This window comes from Argentina silus, assembly GCF_951799395.1.
Source record: "Argentina silus genome assembly, chromosome: 8".
Classification (NCBI taxonomy): domain Eukaryota; kingdom Metazoa; phylum Chordata; class Actinopteri; order Argentiniformes; family Argentinidae; genus Argentina; species Argentina silus.
Window position 1 is genome coordinate 23692238 of NC_139662.1, and position 20176 is coordinate 23712413.

The 20176-nt window shown below is 50.3% G+C and overlaps 3 protein-coding genes across 3 annotated transcripts; 1 reads left to right on the forward strand and 2 right to left on the reverse strand.

The window, feature by feature from the left end:
- Positions 1-2871: 2871 nt before the first annotated feature.
- Positions 2872-6169, reverse strand: LOC310808101 (zinc finger BED domain-containing protein 4). Its single transcript, XM_083674801.1, has 5 exons — positions 5988-6169; positions 5486-5695; positions 5085-5368; positions 4308-4845; positions 2872-3914 (listed from the first exon to the last, which is right to left on the reverse strand). The coding sequence occupies exons 1-5, from the start codon at positions 6135-6137 to the stop codon at positions 3072-3074; spliced, it is 2025 nt and encodes a 674-aa protein (XP_083530927.1). The 5' UTR covers positions 6138-6169; the 3' UTR covers positions 2872-3071.
- Positions 6170-8388: 2219 nt separating this feature from the next.
- vma22 (vacuolar ATPase assembly factor VMA22) lies at positions 8389-11562 on the reverse strand. Its single transcript, XM_083674453.1, has 5 exons — positions 11295-11562; positions 10485-10588; positions 10071-10183; positions 9520-9729; positions 8389-8646 (listed from the first exon to the last, which is right to left on the reverse strand). Exons 1-5 carry the CDS (start codon positions 11409-11411, stop codon positions 8522-8524), a joined length of 669 nt encoding a protein of 222 aa, XP_083530579.1. The 5' UTR covers positions 11412-11562; the 3' UTR covers positions 8389-8521.
- Positions 11563-12920: 1358 nt separating this feature from the next.
- On the forward strand, positions 12921-15374 carry ebp (EBP cholestenol delta-isomerase). Its single transcript, XM_083675853.1, has 5 exons — positions 12921-13045; positions 13539-13849; positions 14097-14133; positions 14256-14386; positions 14643-15374. Exons 2-5 carry the CDS (start codon positions 13543-13545, stop codon positions 14861-14863), a joined length of 696 nt encoding a protein of 231 aa, XP_083531979.1. The 5' UTR covers positions 12921-13045; positions 13539-13542; the 3' UTR covers positions 14864-15374.
- The last annotated feature ends 4802 nt before the right edge of the window (positions 15375-20176 follow it).

Below are 20176 nucleotides of genomic sequence, written 5' to 3' on the forward strand. Positions count from 1 at the left end.
AGTAATTCATTTCAGAGGCAATTACCAGTGGGTCTGCAGCCCAGCCTGCTGCAGTCTAACTCAAATGGATGATCTGTCACAGAGGGGAGGGGGGGGGGGTTGCCACCAAGCTGCTCATCACACAAAAAATACCAAACACAATAAAAACCTCTCCTCTCCTCTCTACACACGCACACGCGTGTGATCATCATCGCATCACAAGTGGTAACAGATGGTTATGATCTGAGAGTGGTCTATGGTTATGATCTGAGAGTGGTCTATGGTTATGATCTGAGAGTGGTCCATGGTTATGATCTGAGAGTGTAGATCAGTAATTGTTCTCATCAGTATCTCTGGAGCGTTTTCTACAAACAGAGGCATTTTAGATAGCCGGGGTGGGGGTGGGGGGTGGGGGGCAGCCTGCCTTGTCACCATGGGTAACAGTGGAACCCTGGTGACAGTTCTGATCAGACCCGTTCCTTTCCCCTCGGGCCTAGTCCGACTGACAGACGGATGGGCAGGTCTGTTTGGGTTCTAGTCTGAGCCCCTGTGCTTTTTAATAAAAATAACTCATTTCCTGTGCACCCTGGTCCAGAGTGGCTGACTCTCTGTTCTTCAGCCACAAACCACAGCTTCTACTGGACTGCAGGGTCGCATCTGGCAACAATATACTTTGCAATTCACCTGTTTGTAAATCCTCTCTGTGGTTGGCTGTCCTGTGTTGTGCCTTTAAGGCTGTCCTGTCCTGTGCCTTTAAGGCTGTCCTGTGTTGTGCCTTTAAGGCTGTCCTGTCCTGTGCCTTTAAGGCTGTCCTGTGTTGTGCCTTTAAGGCTGTCCTGTGTTGTGCCTTTAAGGCTGTCCGTAGACCAGTGCAGGATGTGCCTGCTGCTTGCCTGCTGACTCAAATTCAACTGTAATGGAATTACATCCAATAACCCAACCTCCATGCTGCTCCCATACACCATTACAGAGACTCCCAGTCCATGAACAAAGAGCGTGTGCATACACACACACACACACACACACAGAAGTCAGCTTCCTAACATTTTCTCAGAAATACAAGATAGTCAGACAGCGACAAATGCACAGCCAGGCCCTCCATCCCCCTTCAAAGGGCTCTGGGGCAGAGATGGGTCAATCCCATTTCAATTCACAAATAAAATTGGACAAGGAATTGGAAGGGAAAAAAAAGCCATAATGAAACTGAAATGGAATTGACCCCAACTCAGTCAGAGGCCGTGTGGGTAAGAAGGATTGGCAGGGACAGATCTGTAGAATGATGATCAAGATTCCTTTTATCACATTGAATTCAGCTGAATGTGATGTTCCGCCCCGCGATGTCAATCACCAACACTCTTATCAACTCAGTGCACTGCAATTCATTTCACCACCACTTTCACCACACACACACACACACACACACACACACACACACACACACACACACACACACACACACACACACACACACACACACACACACACAGATTTAATCTCATTTATTATGGTGTTGTCCTAGTGATGAGATACATACATCCAGAGAGAGAGAGAGAGGGATAGGGACAGAGAGAGAGGGAGAGGGACAGAGAGAGAGGGAGAGGGACAGAGAGAGAGAGGGAGGGATAGGGACAGAGAGAGAGAGGGAGGGATAGGGACAGAGAGGGAGGGATAGGGACAGAGAGGGATAGGGACAGAGAGAGAGAGAGAGGGATAGGGACAGAGAGGGAGGGATAGGGACAGAGAGGGATAGGGACAGAGAGAGAGAGAGAGGGATAGGGACAGAGAGAGAGAGGGAGGGATAGGGACAGAGAGGGAGGGATAGGGACAGAGAGGGAGAGGGAGGGACAGAGAGGGAGAGGGAGGGACAGAGAGGGAGAGGGAGGGACAGAGAGAGAGAGAGGGGGATAGGGACAGAGAGAGAGAGGGAGGGATAGGGACAGAGAGGGATAGGGACAGAGAGAGAGAGGGGGATAGGGACAGAGAGGGATAGGGAGGGATAGGGACAGAGAGAGAGGGGGGGATAGGGACAGAGAGAGAGAGGGAGGGATAGGGACAGAGAGAGAGAGAGGGGGATAGGGACAGAGAGGGATAGGGACAGAGAGAGAGAGGGAGGGATAGGGACAGAGAGAGAGAGGGAGGGATAGGGACAGAGAGAGAGAGGGAGGGATAGGGACAGAGAGAGGGACAGAGAGAGAGAGGGAGGAATAGGGACAGAGAGAGAGAGAGGGGGATAGGGACAGAGAGAGGGACAGAGAGAGAGAGGGGGATAGGGACAGAGAGAGAGAGGGGGATAGGGACAGAGAGAGAGGGATAGGGAGAGAGAGGGGGATAGGGACAGAGAGAGAGGGATAGGGACAGAGAGAGGGACAGAGAGGGAGGGAGAGAGAGACAGGGAGAGAGAGGGTGAGATGTCAGTCAGACTAAGCCTTACTGAGGCTGAAGCCCTAGAGCCTTCAATCATCTCAGAGACAACTATGACCTCTACACTTATGTAAGCAGTTAGTCATGTCTAGGGTTACCATGTGTATATAAATATATATATAGATCAACTGTAAATGCATCAGAAAAAATACCATTTGGTTATCCATGGTACTTTACTACAGTATGCTGGCTGGTATACAGGCACAAGCTCCGTCCTGCTGAAGTCTTGTGTTTCTGCCAACAAACAAATGAAGTCCAGAAGTCCTGAAATGTCAGAACCAGAACCTCCCTGGTTAGCTTCTCCTCTCCCTGGTCAGCTTCTCCTCTCCCTGGTCCACTGACATGCCTGGTTTGATGTCCAGAGCGTCCTGTAGGCTGCGTAGTCCCACGGGTCTACAGACACGTAACGCCATGGTAACGCCATGGTAACACCTAGCCTCAGTCACTACAGCTGCTCCTCAGAGAGGGGGGAGACCCAACTTGAAATCTGCACGTTACTTGAATTTTTCTACACCAATGCACAATTTATGCCAAAAATCTATGGTATGTTCGCAGATCTCCGGTCAGGGGATTCGGCCCTTTGGCAGAAGTGTAGGATCCTAACAATATCCTGTACTTGCCCTTAAGGTAGAGCCTCCCTGGGACTGTCCTCGCCAGCGGTGGGGGAGTGTCTACGTCCACAGCAGTCTGTAGTTGGCCTTCAGATAGATGAGGGTCTCCAGGTTCTTTGGTAGGACGCGGCCTCTCTCCGGCCGAAGACAGCGCCCCGCCGTGGTGAAGATGGCCTCTACCGCCGTGCCGCTGGCAGGGATGGTGAACGCCCGCTTGGCCACCTGGGCGAGCTGGGGGAAGTCGATGGCCTTGCGCCTCCAGTAGTGTAAGGGCTCCTCGTCTGTGGGCTCCTCGCGCAGGTACGCCGCCAGCTCCTGCTCCAGGCTCTTGGCCTGCGCCGTGGGCCTCTGCTTGATGAAGGAGAACAGCTTGCAGGGCCTGGAGATGGAGGAGACAGGAGAGGGGGCCGGGGCTGGAGAGGACTGGTCCTGACGATGCAGCTCTGTGCTGGGGCCCTGTGGGCTGGAGGCCGGCGTGTGTCTGGTCACCTCCTCCAGGAGGACCTGTCGGTGCCAGTCGGGGTCGCTGCTCCAGGAGAGTTTGAACTGGGGGTCCAGGGTGGTGGCAGTGATGTAGAGGGGGTCTTCCAGGATGGGGGACAGCCTGCGCTCCAGGGCCTGGGCCAGGCCCTCCAGGAGGGAGGGGCAGTGGGGCGCAGACGTCTCAGAGAGGTGCTTGCGGAGACCCAGGACGCAGGGCAGGGCCAGGCTGACGGACACGTGTCTGTCTGTCTGTCTGTCCGTCTGCCGGTCCCCGTGCACCATCTCCCAGGCCTCAGTGAAGGGCTCCAGCGTGTCTGTGAGCTCCCTCAGTAGCGCCCTCTCTGGGCCGCTCAGCACCAGCTCCCCGCGGTCGCTCACATCCTCCAGGAACTCCACTGAGTCCAGCAGACGACGCAACACCTGCACAGAGCAATCACCTGGTCAGCCAATCAATCACCTGGTCAGCCAATCAATCACCTGGTCAGCCAATCAATCAATCACCTGGTCAGCCAATCAATCACCTGGTCAGCCAATCAATCACCTGGTCAGCCAATCAATCAATCAATCACCTGGTCAGTCAATCAATCACCTGGTCAGCCAATCAATCAATCAATCAATCACCTGGTCAACCAATCAATCAATCAATCAATCACCTGGTCAGCCAATCAATCAATACAAAACTATAACTATGCCTATATTTAGAAACGTGTGTGTGTGTGTGTGTGTGTAACTAGTAATGTTACACACCTTCAGTTGGGCTGCCCAGTCTCTCTCTGCTGGGTTGGGGCCCCCTGCCCCCCCTGCCCCCCCCACCAGCGCCTCTGGACCGTTGAACACCTGGCTGAGCTTCTCTGGGGGGACGGCTGCGGTGACATAGTTGTAGAAGCAGGCAGCTTTGGCCAGCGTTGGGGACAGCTGGGGACAGGACCGCAGCCCCTCCCTCACACACACGCTCAGCGTGCGTGAGAAACAGTCCATCCGGCAGACGCCCAGACCCTGCTCCCACCAGTCCTCCCCCTCTCCTTCTCCTCCCTCACTCTCTCCGTTCCCAGACCCCGCCCCCTCCCCTGTCCCCGCCTCCTCATCCCCGCTGTCCTCCTCTTCCTCCTCCCCCTCCCCATCACCATGGATACGGAAGCCAGGCAGACGGCAGGGGGGTCGGGGGTGGGCGGGGGACGGGTCGGCCACCACGCGGAACGCTCTCCCCGAGACGCCGTGGGCGTGGCACACGTCCTCGAACTCCGCCAGCACGCGATTCGCCGAGCCTCCACCAACCAGGGGCAGGCACGCCAGCAGGGCCGAGCGGATCTGCCAATCAGACGTCAGGAAGTGGCAGGTGACGCCCAGGTACCTAGGGTGAGACAAGCAGAGGTCAGGAAGTGATGTCACAGTGTACGCTTGTACAAATGTGTTTTATGATATTGTAATTGTGTATTATGTATTATTGTAAACGGCTCCCTTGATCTCAACAGGACTCCCTGCGAAAATAATGGTTCAATAAAATATCCAAATGGAACTCTCCAGTACGGAGCGGACTGGAAGGAGGGAGACAGTTCAGTTCTCTGGCTGTGTTTGGTTCCAGCCACCTACCCTGTGTTAGCGGCAGCGCTAGCCCCTGCGTTCCCCCCCGGGAGACCCCTCCAGAGGTCCAGGCTGAGGCTGAGGGCGTGGGCGGAGGCCAGGGCCTGGCGCGTGGCCAGCTGGGCCTGGTAGGCGTAGGCGGGGAGGAGCTGGGTCTGGAGGTATCGCCGTGGCTCCGGGGTGTACCGGGGTTCCAGCAGCAGCAGCAGCTCCCGGAACCCCTGGTTCTCCACCATGGACGCCGGCTGCAGGTCCCTCACCACCATCTTAGCAATGGCCTCCGAAACCAGAACCTGACCATGACGACAGTTACAACAACACTTTTACCTCACATAGGATAACTAGAGGAGTATACGACCGAAATATCCTCTGGTTGTAACAACAAGTAGGCTGTTTTCAGTGAACCCCACCTGCCGAGGGTCATGTCTGTCAAACTTGGTGACCCCTCCTCCGCCTGCCCCCCCCGCCATGCCCCCCCCGCCCCCCCCAGCGGTGAAGGAGTGAGGGAAGCGGGCGCTGCCTCCGTTGGTGGAGAGGCTGTGGACCGAGCCGGAGGAGTAGGACTCTCTCTTCATGTCCTTCTTCTTCACAAACTCATCATACATGGTCTGGTGCTTACGCTGGAGGGGAGAGAGAGACAGACAGAGAGAGAGAGAGAGAGACAGAGACAGAGAGACAGGTGAGTGCACAGATTGCACAGATTCACTGAATATTTATTTACCAAACACATTGGCCTACGCTGCTCATACAGGATACTAGGGCCAGTCCAGGTGCAATGTTTCATACCTGACATCTACATTTCCTTCTGCCAACGACCCCCATCCACCCTGCAGGCAGCACAGTGTGCGACCCCCACATTGCATGTGCATCAGTGTCTCTCTGGAGCCGTTTTAACATCAGCCCAAATCCTACCTTGAGATGCGTGACGAAGTTGGATGTGACGCTCCGCTTCGCCTGGATCCTGGTCCCGCACGCCTTGCAGTTCGACTCGATCTTGCCATTTTCCCCCTCGAACACGATATTGAAGTAATCCAGAATAGACACCTTCGAATTTGACGCCATTGGAGTGTTCCACCCTTTTACTCGGAAGTAAAAACAACTTTCGGTAGACAATCAGACCTCTTTCTACTCCCCTCCGATCCAGAGAGCTGAGACGTGTTTTCTTGACCACAGCGTTGGCAGATGCGTGCAACAATAGAACATTGAGAAGCGCCTGCAGGGCGCCGGAGAGCGGCTACAACGACGCACGGATCTTCAAACACCACAATCCTCTTTCGTGCCAAAAACTGAAATCGTCGCTCCGCATCGTGACCACCACCGACTGACTGTTCACGCCTTCTGGCCGTCTCCATCGACCGTGGCCGGGTACATCTGGAGGCTGGAGCGGTGGTTCGTCTCGGTCGGACCAGGAAGTACACGGGCGACGGGATGTTGGTTTCCGAGCGCGTTCGGCCCCGTTCGGCGGCGTGGACCAGACACGCGGAGCCAATCACAACGGACATCTTTATTCCCACCCGAGTTTCATCAGTCAACCGTTCACATGGATTTGCACTTTTTTACAATTTACAATGACAATTGTCTTAAAGTGCCTTATAATATCAACAACATAAACAATAAACAGGCTACAATATGAACTAACCCCCAACCGGAGACCCCGTAGAGCCCGTCAGGACCCTTACTGACCAGCAAACTGATACTGAGTTTCCTTTATTGGTTAAAATGTGTCTACGGTTCTGGTTCTGGTTCTGGTTCTGGTTCTGGTTCTGGTTAGGGTTAGGGTTAGGGTTAGGGTTCTGGTTCTGGTTCTGGTTAGGGTTAGGGTTAGGGTTCTGGTTCTGGTTCTGGTTAGGGTTAAGGTTCTGGTTAAGGTTCTGGTTAGGGTTTGGTTAAGGTTAGTTTTAGTTTTTTACCTAATCAGGTAAAATGTCCCTTTAATCTCTCCCTCGTGATCAGGTGATCAGGCCTAGCATTTAAAACTGCCCCCTTAAAAACTGTCTGGAGACAAATGGTTTCAAAACATTTACTGAACACAATCAATTAAATAAATTAACACAGCAGTCTTTTTATAACGATGAAGACAGGAAAATAAATGTGTAATTATTGTAAAACATACCTGCCAAGTGCAGTAGAGACACATAAACAGAACAACTAAATACACACACCTTCCAAAGACACAAAGACTCACAGGACGACTGACATTCTCTTGAAAATGGGTCATGTTATTTAATACGGTAAACCGAGGAAGCTCAATTGTCCAGTACACAATCAACCCCTGGCCAATTCCACCTGGGTGTTTGCAGGACGATATCTCCATATTTGACATATCAAGTCCCTTCAGATGGGAACATTAAGGGGTAGATTTCTATAGTGAAATGATCCAGTGATTCTTGTTGCTCTAGTCTATATAGGGGCTGCTATTGTGGTGTGTAGAACTGTGTGGACCTGATTCTTGGGCTCTTTTTACTCTGAAAAAAGCATTCTGAATAAAGCTGTGTAAACATTGTGCTGAAGGTTAGGGTCAGTCTGTGGCTGGGTCTGTGTGGTCCTGGGTCAGTCTGTGGCTGGGTCTGTGTGGTCCTGGGTCAATCTGTGGCTGGGTCTGTGTGGTCCTGGGTCAATCTGTGGCTGGGTCTGTGTGGTCCTGGGTCAGTCTGTGGCTGGGTCTGTGTGGTCCTGGGTCAGTCTGTGGCTGGGTCTGTGTGGTCCTGGGTCAGTCTGTGGCTGGGTCTGTGTGGTCCTGGGTCAGTCTGTGGCTGGGTCTGTGTGGTCCTGGGTCAATCTGTGGCTGGGTCTGTGTGGTCCTGGGTCAGTCTGTGGCTGGGTCTGTGTGGTCCTGGGTCAATCTGTGGCTGGGTCTGTGTGGTCCTGGGTCAGTCTGTGGCTGGGTCTGTGTGGTCCTGGGTCAGTCTGTGGCTGGGTCTGTGTGGTCCTGGGTCAGTCTGTGGCTGGGTCTGTGTGGTCCTGGGTCAGTCTGTGGCTGGGTCTGTGTGGTCCTGGGTCAGTCTGTGGCTGGGTCTGTGTGGTCCTGGGTCAGTCTGTGGCTGGGTCTGTGTGGTCCTGGGTCAGTCTGTGGCTGGGTCTGTGTGGTCCTGGGTCAATCTGTGGCTGGGTCTGTGTGGTCCTGGGTCAATCTGTGGCTGGGTCTGTGTGGTCCTGGGTCAATCTGTGGCTGGGTCTGTGTGGTCCTGGGTCAGTCTGTGGCTGGGTCTGTGTGGTCCTGGGTCAATCTGTGGCTGGGTCTGTGTGGTCCTGGGTCAGTCTGTGGCTGGGTCTGTGTGGTCCTGGGTCAGTCTGTGGCTGGGTCTGTGTGGTCCTGGGTCAGTCTGTGGCTGGGTCTGTGTGGTCCTGGGTCAGTCTGTGGCTGGGTCTGTGTGGTCCTGGGTCAATCTGTGGCTGGGTCTGTGTGGTCCTGGGTCAGTCTGTGGCTGGGTCTGTGTGGTCCTGGGTCAGTCTGTGGCTGGGTCTGTGTGGTCCTGGGTCCTGTGCTTCTCTGTTAGGTGCAGCTGCAGCTCCTCCCTGGTGCTCAGGACTGAACTCTGCAAGGCAGCAATCTCAGCAGACAGCTCTATCACTACAGAGAGAGAGAGAGAGACAGACAGAGAGAGAGACAGAGAGAGTTCTTATCAAGGGATAGATGAGTATTACTGTTGGTTACTTAATGTCCTTAGGATATAGAACCTGATCTCAAGGTTGACAAGCATTTTTGTCATTGTCATGAAAAGTTGTTTGAATTATGTTCATCACCAAAAAAAGATCACTTTGACATTTGATTGATGTTTTGAATTGATCATATTCTTTGTAGCCGACTATTTGAAGGTCTTTTCCTTCTCTGACTGGGCAGAGGGGGAGTAGGGACAGCACACAATTAGCCCATTTCATACACAATTAAATAATGCCAGATAAGAAAAGGTAAGTTACTTTGTCAACCTTCTTCAACATTACCGTGACGACTTTATTTAACCTCAGAAAGATGGTCACACTGACAGCTACAACACTGAGCCAGTGTCGCCACTCTGACTATCGCTAGCTAGCAATGTATGGATACACAATGGAGTTTTGTGTATGTATTTGGTCTGCCGGGTAACTTCCAGTAGTATGACTGGGTGTGTGGCTTTGCCTCGGCCGGAGACCGTCAATTATTTATTCAACGTTGTGACGATAAAGGACAACGTATACCGAGATGATAGGCTCCAGGAAGTGTTGACATAGCTAGCTATAGCTAGTTGGCTATCTAGCGTCAGCTCCCATCAGTGTTTGCTTGAAGCTTCTGCCCCCAGAGAAGTATTTATTATTGTCATGGTTCACTGAGCGGTCAGACACGACAGACCTTGTTTGAATGAAGACTGGGCTTGTTTGAGAGACTGACCTTGTTTGAATGAGGACTGGGCTTGTTTGAGAGACTGACCTTGTTTGAATGAGGACTGGGCTTGTTTGAGAGACTGACCTTGTTTGAATGAGGACTGGGCTTGTTTGAGAGACTGCGGCACCAGAATCCCAAACCATCTCAGAGGATCCTGCTGGAGGACCGTCGTAACTGCAGCCTGCTCCATCTCCATCGACAACGGCTTCCCCCTCTCCGTTTCCTCCCTCTCCGCTTCCTCCCTCTCCGCTTCCTCAGGAACAGCCTTTTTCGTTGTTGTTCTTCTCCTCACACCTGGCAAACGTTATTATAATTATTAGATATATATTTGTTTTAACAAGTTCATCACTCAGGGACCAAATGCATTGTAACCATGGTCCTCTGTGGCTCAGTTGGTAGAGCATGGTGCTAACAACACTTAGGTTGTGGGTTTGATTCCCGCTGGGACCATATATACTGAAATGTATGAACTCACTGCAATGTAAGTCGCTTTGGATAAAAGCATCAACTAAATAACATATTATTATTATATTATATTACCATGTCAATCACGTTCACAGGTCCAACCTTATGGTGACATTATTGTTGATATGCAAAAACAAGCGTGTGTGTGTGTGTGTGTGTGTAGGTCCTACCCTCCTCTCTAGGTCCGATGTCCTCCACGGGTCTTGTGGCTTTTTCCGTCCCGTCAGGAGACTTCTGCGTCCTCCTGTCTGTGTGGAACTCTGCCTGCCCATTCTCAAGTGTTCTGTATCACGAGGGTCCAAGTCAGATGGATGAATCACATTGTATAAATGATGCCCACAGTGTAATCACAGTGTTATCAGTGTAATCACAGTGTAATCACAGTGTAATCACAGTGTTATCAGTGTAATCACAGTGCTATCAGTGTAATCACAGTGTAATCACAGTGTTATCAGTGTAATCACAGTGTTATCAGTGTAATCACAGTGTAATCACAGTGTTATCAGTGTAATCACAGTGTTATCAGTGTAATCGTTACCATGCATGTTAGTGTGGCTGAATGTCATGACCTATGACCTCCTCACCTTGCATGCACCCGGACCAGCGGTTCCATCTCACTGCCGTACTGCAGGGCAGACACCTGCTTGTTGCCCATCGAATACCTGGCCTTGGACATGGAGAACCACCCCTGTGGGAGCACAATCAGACAGTTACAATTTGGGTCTCTCACTCACTCATTCACTCACACACTCACACACTCACACACACACACACACACACACACACACACACACACACACACCCCTTAGTAAAGCTAGCTTCGTATTAATCACAATTCCACCACTGATGGGGAACAACAGGCTGCCCTGCCAGTACAGCAGATCGACGTCCAGCTGCCCTGAAGCCCATAATAGCAAACCTACATTGGTTTAATGCGTTGCTCCAACTATTTAATGTCATTCATTTCTGTCATTTCCCCGTCGCCCCCCCGTCGCTCCCCACCCGTCCCCGTCCCTCGTCCCCCGTCCCCCGTCGCCCCCCACCCGTCCCCGTCCCCCGTCCCCCGTCGCCCCCCACCCGTCCCCGTCCCCCGTCCCCCCCCACCCGTCCCCGTCCCCCGTCGCCCCGTCGCCCCCCACCCGTCCCCGTCCCCCGTCCCCCGTCGCCCCCCACCCGTCCCCGTCCCCCGTCGCCCCGTCGCCCCCCACCCGTCCCCGTCCCCCGCCCCCCGTCGCCCCGTCGCCCCCCACCCGTCCCCGTCCCCCGCCCCCCGTCGCTCCCCACCCGTCCCCGTCCCCCGTCGCCCCCGCCCCCGCCCCCGCCCTCCACCCGTCCCCCGTCCCCCGTCGCCCCCTACCCGCCCCCGTCCCCGTCCCTCGTCCCCCGTCGCCCACCTGTTCGATGAGGGAGTTGAAGGTGTGTCGTCTGTCCTCCAGCAGCTCCAGCTGCTCCATGAAGAACAGCAGCTTCTCATCCAACAACACCGAGGCTTCCTTCTCCGCGACGCCCATTTCAGCTTCTCACCTTAACACCCGACAAAACCCTCCAGCCCTGCTCCTCAAACGGCGGTTAATGGTTTCGAAATGAAACCCTAAATGTTGGTTTAACCGGAGAGAAAACTCTGTTGTCGCTGGAACAGTCTGCCACTGTCTGGTCCCACTTCCTCTTCTGGTCATGTGACGACGAAGACAGGCGTCACCTGACACAGTAATGGAACCAATCACATCAGAGAGTTTCTGATCTGGTTTTAATAATAAAGAGACAAATAGACTTTCTGTTTTCGAAATGTTGAAAAGTGCACACATTTTATTGTCTAAGCACAACAATAGCCTTGTGTTATACTGAATCAGTAAAAGCCTCAATTAAAGATCTTTTTTGTTTTATTACGGCTCAGTTTAATTGCGTTAACTCGCTCTGCCGTGGTTCGGACCTCAACCAGGTTCGTTCATAATGTTCGTGTTTTTGGACGAGCTAGAAATGTGGAAAACGGTAATTCCCATACCGGGAGTCGAACCCGGGCCGCCTGGGTGAAAACCAGGAATCCTAACCGCTAGACCATATGGGAGGATGAGTAGTCTCTGTAGAGAACGTTTCATATTGCTAGTAACGCATATGTAGATACATGCAGATGTTTTATGTATATGAGACAGTCAAAGGGACAGATGTTACAACATGTGCGCTATAGAGTCAGATCTATATATATATATCTGCCAGCCATCACCAAATCATAAATTGCATCCACGTATTTTATTGTTTTCTCGTCCTGATGCTGCTTGTTACTCTAACAACTCATATTCCATTCAGTCCTCAGCTGATGTCTCGTGTTTATAGACCATTCTGATGGATTCATCAGTTTGTTTGTTGTGTATTTTATAAATCGTGCTTCTCCAGCAGCTGATATTGCCTCCAGTAGCGCGCCGTGATCGTATAGTGGTTAGTACTCTGCGTTGTGGCCGCAGCAACCCCGGTTCGAATCCGGGTCACGGCAGGGACGTCCCCTGACACGGCTAGGAGCTCTGTTTTCATCCCGTATTTTGAAATGATTCTCCAGATAATTACACCTCCGTCGCTGTGCTCCTTCTGAGTGGTTTGGACAGAGATGTGAGACTCTGAGCGCTTCATCGTCCGTTTCGCAACGGTTGTGTCCATGAAAGCCGTGTTGAGTTGAAAACACAGCACCCTTCCCATCACTGCAGGTGCGAACCGTCAAACAGAGGTTTCACCCCGTCTGTTACCATTCATTACTTTTAACACTGACTTTTATTCGTCGGTTACAAACCCGGTGCAATCCCTCCCTGCTGCGTCGGCGCGCCGGCGGGCGGACCGGGGTGAGAAACGAACAGTCCTGCTCGAGACGACCACGGAGGTGGGAGGAGCTACTATCCGTGACGACATCCATGTTCCGAGATTAACAGCCAACCAACATGCTGGAAGATCTCACGTGTGGCTTGGGCCCACCCAGGCTGTTGTCTGATAGGTGGTTGTTATCGGAAGGTCCCGCCTCCTGTCACAGTGACAGCAGACAGACAGACGGACCAGCAGGGGTTTGATTCTCTTGTAGTTCCTCTACTGCCTTTTGTCGGGTTCTGGTCACTCAGTTTTTGATCATTTTCATGTTTTTGATCATTCAACACCCACATCAGTGGTAAGTGCACGTCATAACCTTTACTACCTTTCATTACTCGTCTGAACTGTTTGGGAAATGATGTTTGAGAGGGAATAATCATCAGACTGACACTGTGACTCCATTCGTAGTGTTTGTAAATTGTTGGAGGAGAAAGTCTGTCATTATAGTGTCAAAAGCAGTGATGTAGACTATTGCATGGTAGTGAAATTAATAAAACATTTGATCAATGAATCATTCACATCTGGGGCTGACTCCTTCTATTCCATTTCAGTTACTTCACTTACACGTCACCCTCTGAAGCCAGGAGTTGACGTTAATTGAAGTGCATGTTTACGATGCCAGGCGGTTAACCACACACCTGAGCTCACAGGCTCAGTGCTACCTCAGTGCTACCTCAGTGCTACCTCAGTGCTACCTCAGTGCTACCTCAGTGCTATCTTCTCATCGTGTTACGCAGAGCTGTCCCGTCTCAAAGGTCTCAGCTGTTGTTCCTTGTCTCTCTCTCTGATAGACAGATGATGGAGGAGGAGACTCGTGTTCCCCACCCCTATTGGCCCCGGGACCTGTCCATCCCGAACTACGTGGCCAATGACCGCTCCATGTCTGAGATCCTGGCCTTTCTATTCTCTGTGTCTGGGACCTTCCTCCTGGGGACCTGGGTGCTTACAGGACGCGAGGGGGCCGGGGGCCGTCTGGGGGGCTGGAGGCGGCTGGCCCTGTGCTGGTTCGCCGTGTGCGGGTTCATCCATGGCGTTATCGAGGGCTGGTTCTCGCTGTATTATGACGTCATCCCCTCGGACCAAAGCTTCCTGTCCCAGCTGTGTGAGTGAGAGAACCGGAACGGTACCGCTCAGTTGAACCGTGAATATGTTGTGTCTTGTCACTCGTATTGGTGTGGGTACTGGTGTGGGTACTGGTGTGGGTACTGATGTGGGTACTGGTGTGGGTACTGGTGTGGGTACTGGTGTGGGTACTGATGTGGGTACTGGTGTGGGTACTGGTGTGGGTACTGAAGTGGGTACTGGTGTGGATGGGCCACTGACATGTTCCCTGCCTTTGTTCCTATCAGGGAAAGAATATTCTAAAGGAGACAGCCGATATGTGATGTAAGTCAGTGTTTTTAACTTCAGTCTACAGAAACAAAACTCAGAACTTGAGTGAAGCTTTGCTTAATGTATCTCCTCCTCCCCCCTCCCCCCTCCCTCCTCCCCCCTCCCTCCCTCCCCAGAGCTGATAACTTCACGGTGTGTATGGAGACTGTGACCGCGTGGTTCTGGGGACCGTTAAGCTTCTTTACTGTGTTTGCCTTCCTGACCAATCGGCCGGATCGATTCGTCCTGCAGCTCATCGTCTCATTGGGTGAGCTGGTGAAACAGGAACTGATACAGTAGATACAGACTAATAAAATACTGTGAATATACAGAGTTTTGTAGTTTTGTAGCAGCAGTAGGTAGTAAAGTAAAGTAAAGTGTATCATGCAAGAGTGCAGTGCCAGTGGACACGATCAGCTTACATCGCTGTCCTGTCGAGGCACCTTGTAGATTCAGTGTGGACCGGACTGTGGTGCCGGTTGCTGTGTGTTGCTCAGCTGTCTTACCCTCTGGTCTGATTCCAGGTCAGTTGTACGGAGCAGTGCTGTATTTCTACACGGAGCACAGAGATGGATATGCTCACAGCGAGCTGGGCCACCCTGTCTACTTCTGGTTCTACTTTGTCTTCATGAACGTGCTGTGGGTGGTCATCCCACTGCTGCTGATCGTGGACGCGTGGAGACAGATCTCAGCAGCTCAGACACACGCAGGCACCACAGGGCCACAGAAACACAAGAAGAAGTGACCAGATGAATAATAGTGAGACAGAGAGTTATTAAGACATTCCAAGGGAAGAGGTGGAGGAGGGAGAGCAGGTGAAGAGGTGGAGGAGGGAGAGCAGGTGAAGAGGTGGAGGAGGGAGAGCAGGTGAAGAGGTGGAGGAGGGAGAGCAGGTGAAGAGGTGGAGGAGGGAGAGCAGGTGAAGAGGTGGAGGAGGGAGAGCAGGTAAAGAGGGGAATTAAGAGGAAAGAGACCAATGTTTTATTTCTGTTGAACAAAACTGTGATGTTTGTATTTGGAAATCTACTGTAATGCAGACCGCCAGTTATGACTGTCTTTTTCTTACGGAATTTCATGTTCCTGTCATATGTTGCAATTTAATCATTTATGAAACTCTTACATTATTTTACAGTAAATGTGCCTCTTCTAAATGATTCAATGAATGAGACATATCACTGTTTGACTCTGTGGTACTTTTATTGGGGGGTGTCAGGGTGACACTACTAATAAACCATCAGTCACAACAAATCATCCATTGCCATAGCCCACAACGTGGGGTTCTTTATAGTGGGGATCTTCAAAGCCTTGCAACATGTGTGTCTTCTCTAACATTTCAATAAAACAATAGTATCACATTAATTTCAGTGAAATTATCTAAACGACAGGCACAGAAAAATGTATATACTTGAAAAATACTGTGTTGTCCAAAGTGCTTATATTACGTTGCAAAAACAGGAGGTGGGAACTTTACCACGGTGCCTTCAACTGTTACAACTGTCATGGAGCACCAAGTGTCACTTTTGGGTACACTGAAACCGGGGGACTATGCATAAGTGTTGTAATTTCTGAATGGTGAAACCAATATGTACACAAATACCATCAAATAAAAGATGAGAATCTCTTCCTTAACCTCATGGTCAAATCCATACTTTTGGAGTGTCGAGCCAAACGAAGAACACATGCTTCACTGTCCCATTACTTACGCAGGGCACTATGTTTTTCAATTATTTTCTGTGTCACTTCAACAAATGGCCATGACGTCAGCAATGTTACAGTACCTGATTTGGCTACTGTTGAATCAGGAAAAATATGTAATTTCGAACCCTGCCAATAGTGTCGACGACGCAGCCTCACCAGCGCGCAGGGAAGCATTTGCGCATAAAATATGAGATGAGAATAAGCCTATGATATTCATGAGAGACCTCAAACGTGAGCTTATCCGCCGCAAACGCGCTGTTGGCGCATACTGGGCTGACGTCGGAATACGCGCTGGAGCTCCGCACGTACATTTGGCTCATACAGCACAGATGCGCAAGGAAATGTAAATAGACCCCTCCATGCAAAAGTGCTGTTGGGGTGACTTCAGGGTCCTGATCACAATAGTGTGATGACACACTTCTTTCTTTTCTGGTCCTGCTACACGTCCACAAGGCTGTTCTCCAGCTCAATACAAACAAGTACTAATTCAGCTTATCATCAAGCCCTTGAAATATTACTGGGTTGGAACATATCATTATAGAACATGGCAAAATAAAGAAATGTGGTACTGGTATTACAGGTTCAATGACAGTCTTCATGTACTATTCCATATTGCCTTTCATGCCGAAATAGCTCAGTTGGGAGAGCGTTAGACTGAAGATCTAAAGGTCCCTGGTTCGATCCCGGGTTTCGGCAAGTAACTTTTCTTTCCTACTGTCGTGTTTACTGTGCAGTAAAACCCCTTCATTGGCGCTTCTGTCCAGCGCATATCTGCTGTAGTTTTAGAGACGATCGATCCCTGGCTAGGGAGACCTTTTTAAAAACAACTTTAAACACGTTTTGTAGTTTATCAGGCAAACAGAGGCCATTCCTAAATACTAACCAATCCAAAACTCTCGTTACTCTGTCGTGACCTTGAGTCAGCCAATCACGTTCTTCCCAACTGGACCGTCGAGAAAGTACTAAGACGAAAACACCTGAGCAGACAAATAATTAAGATGCCTTATTAGGACTATGTGCACAAACTAGCGATAGCGACACATATATGTGTCTCATAGCGAGTTTAACCCTAATCCTAATTTATATAAGTAAATCACTTTTTATTATTTAAAACAAATTGATTAGTTATACCAGTTTTTAAACTTGTTTGGTTATATGTTTGCATCAAACTCAAGAGCCTACCGGTCAGCTGTTCACAGCCTCCGCTCCAACAGGGGGTAAACAATTAGTTAGTTGACGCATCAGAGCCACAAACTATTCTAATAAATAAAAAGCCTGTTTATTTCTGGAAAAGAAAAGAAACATCCACTATGGTGCATAGGACATTATGTTTGGATGCGCTGGACCTTTCATGGTCATGTTGTGTTAATCAACTGCGCCACAGACCTGCAGGTGTAAAGTTGTGATCTCCCCCGCAGCATCATAACGACACCTCTAATGAATAGTCCAACCTGCACTCAGGCCCGAGTGTCAGACACTGGTGCTGGTTCAGCAAGAGGTCCTGACCGCTGCTGTCGGACGGAGGTCAGTAAGGAACCCGCCGCTTCCACCGGGTTCCACCGCTTCTTTCTTCTCGCTCACCTCTTTTTTGAGGGAAATAATCAGTTCAGTTATTAACAGTCTTTGTTGTCCAAATAGCTGTGACATATAAACATGTTTAACAAATAAGCGAGGAAGTAGCCTTTTATTGGCCCAGTAAGTGACATGTCTGATTGTAGTCATCTGTATATACATGGTCGTCTAGAGACACCTTGTGGTTCGGTTTGGCAACTGCATCCGCTTTCGGAAAAAATATGTCTTTCCTTGTTGAGAAGGTATGTAACAGGCTCCTGCTTGCAATAGAATTTCGTTTTATAACGCAAAATAATATGATTTAGACCTGAGCACAATGCAATGTAGTCCTTAGAAATATAACAAACTAATTTACTGCTCAAAACAAAGTGTTGAGTTACATTTACATTTTTGTTACTTAGATAGAGATAGATAGATAGAAACTTTATTTATCCCAGGGGGAAATTCAGGACCTTGAGTCTGCGGTCGCACTTTACCCCCAAATACGTCACTCAGGGTAAAATCCTCAAACTAGCGATACCTACTCTCTTCCCCGGGCCATTGCACACAACGCATATGAGCCTGGAATGACAACGACTCAAAGCTGGCCTTAGTGGGAGGGAATTTACTGAGTAAAGTATTTGTTATTATTTAATTTCAGCTAATCACACAGCTGCGAGGGTCGAACGCAATACGAAAAACATAATCTAGGAGGACACTTTGTGAGTGGCAGTGCAAAGGGGCAGGTCTCCCCAGCAGCCCCCCCCCCCCCCACACACACACACACACACACACACATATCACAAAAATGTGCCTGCAGATCTCTGTAGCATAATTGGTTTGCATGGTTCAGCTGTTAACTGAGGAAAAATAAACAGTAAATCCACCCTCACATAATCCCAAATAATAATAACTCTGTCTTTAATAGAGTAGACATGTCCTGGTTCTTAATCATTCATTCTTAAACTCTGATTATTGCATTAAGTTGAAAAATAAAGAATAATGAAAAAGACTTCGTCCCTGGGTGGGCTTGAACCACCAACCTTTCGGTTAACAGCCGAACGCGCTAACCAATTGCGCCACAGAGACCTGCGGTCGCATGGCTGCATGTTCTTTTTTAAAGCCCTTATCACCACATTTTTTAATATGGATTTGGTATCATAATTAAGGCCTCCTCAGGGTCCACATCCTGCATGGTTCTCTCTGTCTGCCTGTTCTGTAACAAAACACCTCCGTCCCTGGGTGGGCTTGAACCACCAACCTTTCGGTTAACAGCCGAACGCGCTAACCAATTGCGCCACAGAGACCTGCGGTCGCTGTCTGCAGTCTTGTTCTTCTGTGGGTGGAGTCGAATGTGATGCAACCAGAAGTGATAGGTGTTTATTTTGGACTTGCAGGGTGAAAAAGTAACACCTGCCAACTGCTAAATGCGGGAAGGCCGACATTTTCCTTGTGGCCGGGAAATCTTGCAGTGATCACGTGCTACTCTGACCGGTGATTGTGAATGGCAGTGCTTTATTCCGTATCACCACAGATTTTAATATGGATTTGGTATCATAATTAAGGCCTTATCAGTAGAGTTTGACACTGCTCAATTAGAGGTGGAAAGCCTCCTCAGGGTCCACATCCTGCATGGTTCTCTCTGTCTGCCTGTTCTGTAACAAAACAACTCCGTCCCTGGGTGGGCTTGAACCACCAACCTTTCGGTTAACAGCCGAACGCGCTAACCAATTGCGCCACAGAGACCTGCGGTCGCATGTCTGCAGTCTTGTTTTTGTGTGGGCGGAGTCGAATGTGATGCAACCAGTGATTGGTGTTCATTTTGGACTTTCACGGTCCAAAATTAACACCTGCTGTTATTAATTAAGGCCTTATGATTTTAGTTCCTTGTTTTTCAAAGAGTGGACAGACACTGGCTTTGATACTGCTCAGTTAGAGGTGGAAAGCCTAACCTGCAGGGTGAGAGTCTGTTGTTATTCTTTCCCAACATCAATGTAGCAAATAATACTGTAGGAAAACAACTCCGTCCCTGGGTGGGCTTGAACCACCAACCTTTCGGTTAACAGCCGAACGCGCTAACCAATTGCGCCACAGAGACCTGCGGTTGCATGTCTGCAGTCTTGTTTTCTTCGGTGGGGGGGAGGGGTCGAATTTTATGCAACCAGAGTGAGCTGCGGAAAACTAAAAACACCATCCAGGAGGGCAGTTGTGAGTGGCAGGGTCACTCACAAAGTTTCACTAATCATAAAGTATTGCCAAAGGCATAATTGTAACATATGAACATATTACATAACATATTTACATATTATAACATTTAGGGGAGGTGATTATCTATCTATCTTCAGCCCATAAGGGGGAGGGGGCAAATATCCGCCCTGCCCTCCTGGAAGGTGTTTTTTGTTTTCCGCAGTTTTTCTCCCTCCACCCAAAAAAAACAAGACTGCAGACATGCGACCGCAGGTCTCTGTGGCGCAATTGGTTAGCGCGTTCGGCTGTTAACCGAAAGGTTGGTGGTTCAAGCCCACCCAGGGACGGAGTTGTTTTGTTACAGTACAGGCAGACAGAGAGAACCATGCAGGATGTGGAACTGGCCATGGAAGAGGAACCAGAGGATGAGGGCTGCCACGACGACGCCATTGACCCCACAGTGGCTCGCCTTGTGACCTCTCCACTACCCGGTGCCCTCCGTCGAGGCGGCCGTGCCCTCCGTTGAGGCGGCGGTGCCCTCCGTCGAGGCGGCGGTGCCCTCCGTTGAGGCGGCGGTGCCCTCCGTCGAGGCGGCCGTGCCCTCCGTCTCTCTGTAGCAGAA